Source organism: Anopheles aquasalis, chromosome 2, assembly GCF_943734665.1.
Source record: "Anopheles aquasalis chromosome 2, idAnoAquaMG_Q_19, whole genome shotgun sequence".
NCBI lineage: Eukaryota > Metazoa > Arthropoda > Insecta > Diptera > Culicidae > Anopheles > Anopheles aquasalis.
Genome location: NC_064877.1, coordinates 53,234,108 through 53,238,146, shown reverse-complemented (window position 1 = coordinate 53,238,146; position 4,039 = coordinate 53,234,108). Strand labels below are relative to the sequence as shown.

At 42.6% G+C, this 4,039-nt stretch overlaps 1 protein-coding gene across 2 annotated transcripts in view; it reads left to right on the top strand.

The window, feature by feature from the left end:
* LOC126573259 (probable ubiquitin carboxyl-terminal hydrolase FAF) overlaps positions 1–867 on the top strand; it is an 11,682-nt gene extending 10,815 nt beyond the window's left edge. For both annotated transcript variants that reach the window (XM_050233231.1, XM_050233230.1), the window contains exon 17: positions 1–867. This exon is cut by the window's left edge and continues 50 nt beyond it. In XM_050233231.1, coding sequence (XP_050089188.1) covers positions 1–559 — 559 coding nt within the window. In that variant the 3' untranslated portion in view covers positions 560–867.
* Positions 868–4,039: the final 3,172 nt, after the last annotated feature.

The following is a 4,039-nucleotide window of genomic DNA, read 5'->3' as shown; positions in this document are numbered from 1 at the left end:
AGCAGCCAGTGAACTGCATGCTGCGCGTGGTGAGGATTGCGTTCTTTCGACGGTGGAAGTCGAGGCTAGATCCAAAGCGGCAGCTCCGGCATCGCTCTCCGGCGGAACAAATCTTACTCCTAACGCCACATTTGCCCCGGTACTGGTAGAGGGTGTGGGTAATACGATTTCCTCAAAGCAAACGATAGCGGAGCAAAGTCACAATACGCAGAGTATTGGTCCTAGCGAATCTGCTGTTGCGGGAGAAAAGCTAGCAAAACAGGGTATATCAAGTGTGACAGCGGCACTGTCCAGTATTGATATTTGCTCGGAAGTGCATGCTTCGGAGAACAGTAAGCCGGAAATGAAGGCATCATCGCCGTTGGTTGTAGCTAATACCTCATCGTCATCATCACTGGCAGCAACAGCAGCATCTCCTTCGCCTTCGTCAACCGCTTCCTCCCCTGCAAACTCCTCGTCTTCGTCGTCATCTGCATCGGAGACACCGTCGTCGACGCTGGCGAAGAAAAATCGTTCTAGTGCGACGGGTGACGGTAATGGGCAGTCATGTGCCAGTTAACAGGAAAAGAAGGAGAACATTTGAAGCATTCAAACGGGACATATGTTACAAAGTGGTTAAAGCATTTGTCGCCGTATGGTAGCCGTGAGATGATCTCTTGGACATGCTCGCGCCATCATGTAAAGGAATGCAGATTGTACGAGCGAAAGCACACTAAACCGGATACGAACAACAGCGAACTCAGTCGTTGTTGCCTACCGTTTGTATGTCCTGGTAATTATGCACTTGCAGGCCGAATTTGCCGACAGCGCAAGAGAGCAAACATTAAACTTGTACTTTTGGTATAATAAAGCGAACGTGGACGCGTAGCTTAACGACGAAGGGATGCATATAACTATAACGAAACGAAACATTATAACAGCTGGAATAGTAACAGTGAAGCAAGGATAGACGGTGAAAGATGAACATGAATTGAAGGAAAACAAGTTTAGCTTAGAAAATTGAAAACGATTCCTTCCTTCCTTTCTCTCTCTTCTCTCACTCACTCACTCACTCACTCTCACTCTTACTCATTCGACGAATGGGAAGAACGGTTGAGCGCGCTAGGGGTAGGCATCTATTGAATGCAGGCAGAAACATGGAAGGCTGAGCACTATTTCGCTTACTGCCGGTACTAGTCACAGTGTATGGCATGAGCGATGCATTGAAAAGCAGGGAGAAAAATAATTCTAACGGATGTCCAATACATAAGGGGAAAATGCCTGTCACACCCGGTAGCAGAGGAAGAGAGAGAACCAATTGTAATCAAAAGCACTAGGACAAGCAACGAGGTACTGCAGCGAGCACTGAAATTATTCGGAGGCGGGCGGTATTACCATATTGACTGCAAAGATTGGTGCAACAGCAGCGTGGGACATGGACAACACGTGTGTAAGTCTTTTATTTTAATTTTATCCACTGAATGAAAATGAAAACACGGTTCCTCCGGCCTTCGTGGATAGTCCCCGGGGGGTTCGCGCTGCGCCCTGTTTTTAAGTACACTCCTCATTATCCGCATTTTTATCGGTTCGCTTGCGATTGCAAACACAAGAAAAGGAAGCAACATATGATGGAGTGTAAACCTGAAATTCGTTTCCAGAGCTGAGCGCGCAAAACAGAGCGCGCAATGCAGCAGAGCGTTGAGTAGTATTCGATTATGAACACGCTTAGATTTCAAGCCACATTTCCAAAGCCATAGCTTTAAACCGCTTTTTCCCTTCGCTATTGACCGCGCCTTCGCTATAGACCAGGAATCGTTGGAACAGCCGGTGTCGGTGGACGGAGGCGTTGGAGTTGGATATAAATAGCTCTGAGTAATTATAGGCACACTAAACTAGAGACAAATGAAAAGTTATATACTACACACTTACACGGTCATATAGACACACAGACACACGCATAACACACCTTCAGACTTCACATGAACTATGAATGCAGCGGCGGAGGCAACACACGCGACACACATATTACATACTACATCCGTAACATACGAATAAATTTAAATATGTTTGACTTATTGGAATAAATAAATAAAAGTATTGAAAGCAAATTGCAAAAGGACTACTTATACGTTTTGCCTACGCGAATGCATTAGGTTAAAGCGTATTCATGAATTACCAACTTGAGAAAATAGCCTGTAGTAACGCAGCAACTTCAGGTAGTAGTAGTACCTGAAGTTGCTGCGTACCTTCAAGATGACGTTTGTTTTTATTTACTAACAGTTTCTCTCTTTTTTAATTTTTAGATTTACTTTGATTTAATAGACATGGTCAGGAATGGCGATGGAAGTTTAAATAGCGAGCGAATTCCAAACTCGTGTGTACCGAACTATTAAAAATAGGTTTAAAACACGGCCCAGTACCTGATAGTTATCAATTTCTTGGTCTGCCACTCCGTGGTCTTGGGCTGGGTTTTCATCTGTCGTTCTCTTCGTATCTTCTATCGAATGCCGGCCGTGTTTGATGTGCAGCGCGATAGTGAGATCGTTTAGTGTATGGGCGTTGTAACGGGTTCTCTATTGTTCCTCCTTACACATGGGCTAAAAATCCTTCTCTCGAATGCAGATAAGAAGGCTTTGTCCTTTACTGAACATTGTGTAATTCTCAGAGGAGTATTTGACGTCGTATAATGTACTAGATTCGTCCTTTTTGGCAGATTTGTCAATTGCATTGGTTTGCTCAGGCCAAAGTATGACCGATTTTGCTGCTAGGACCGTAGCGGGAATGTTAAAATCATAAACATTGCATTACATAGCTGAAAGCACCAAGTTACAAACTCTTGTTGATTTTCACAACAACCATATCCCATAGAGTTTGAAATACGCCAAAGTTTTGAGGAAGAAAACCATTGAATTCTGTCCGTTACACCAAACATAAACCATCATTCCAGTGCAAAAAGGTGAGTATAATACAGGGGCGCAACGTGGAAGTGATACACTCATTCTAGTGCCCCCTGGAGTAATTATAACAGCTAAAGTTCAGATCTTTGTTCCTTTTTTTATAGAGTGGTCTGTTTACTACTGAGTTTGAGCTTTGTTTTCCAGATGGATGCGGAATTAAAATGGATTCCGAATTGAAATGAATTCGTGTAGAGAAGAAATCGAAATGTTACATCTTCAAAACCTAACCAACGGTTATGCGAAGCGAAGGTTATCACATCACAATTTGTCCAGAATATGCGTGCACAGGACCATCAAACGATTCATAGATAATGAAATCCGGAACGCTCGGCAAGAAAAATGGCGCGTGATATAAAGATGAGTCACATCTGCATGCAAAAATAATTGAAAAGGATGTTGGATATAGTCTTTTCGAGAAGCAGAGGATTAACTCTCGCACCAACTGATGTTTCAATACCCCTCGGACCAACTGATGGGTCTGGCCAGACCCCTATGCTTTTACACGGGGTTGTATGGGCGTGCATGCTGTGTTTGAAACAATTTTTCTACCTCTAGGAATCACATAATTGAGCTCTCTCTTTTGCATATGTGTTTAGCATAGCCTAAACTATGTGACAAGACAAAAATATGACCAAAATCTGTTCTGTTTTTGGAAAAAACACATTTTAGTTTCTCGATTTTTCCCCATGCAAAAAGTGCCTAAAACTTGTATGCGAATTCGTACTTTCCTCTCCTAAAATCATCGCCACACATAAACTAATTACCTTTTTCCAAGAAAGTGATATCAGTCATAACAAGCGATCATTTCTCCACTAGAATCGATCGTTTTGATTGCACCATGAATGAAGCTAGCGAAGAAAAAGAAGAAGAGAAAGAAGAACGTTTTTGCACACGAGTTTCCGCCGGCCATGACAGTGCTCGTATGCTAATTCATACGGTTGCACCACACGAGCGACACGTCGCAAAATTATGCTCGTACACATTATAATCGTCACAATATACTATTATGACAATTGATTCTTGTAGAGAAATTATTACTTTGTATGACTGATATCACTTTCTTGGAAAAAGTTTATTAGTTTATGTGTGGCGATGATTTTAGG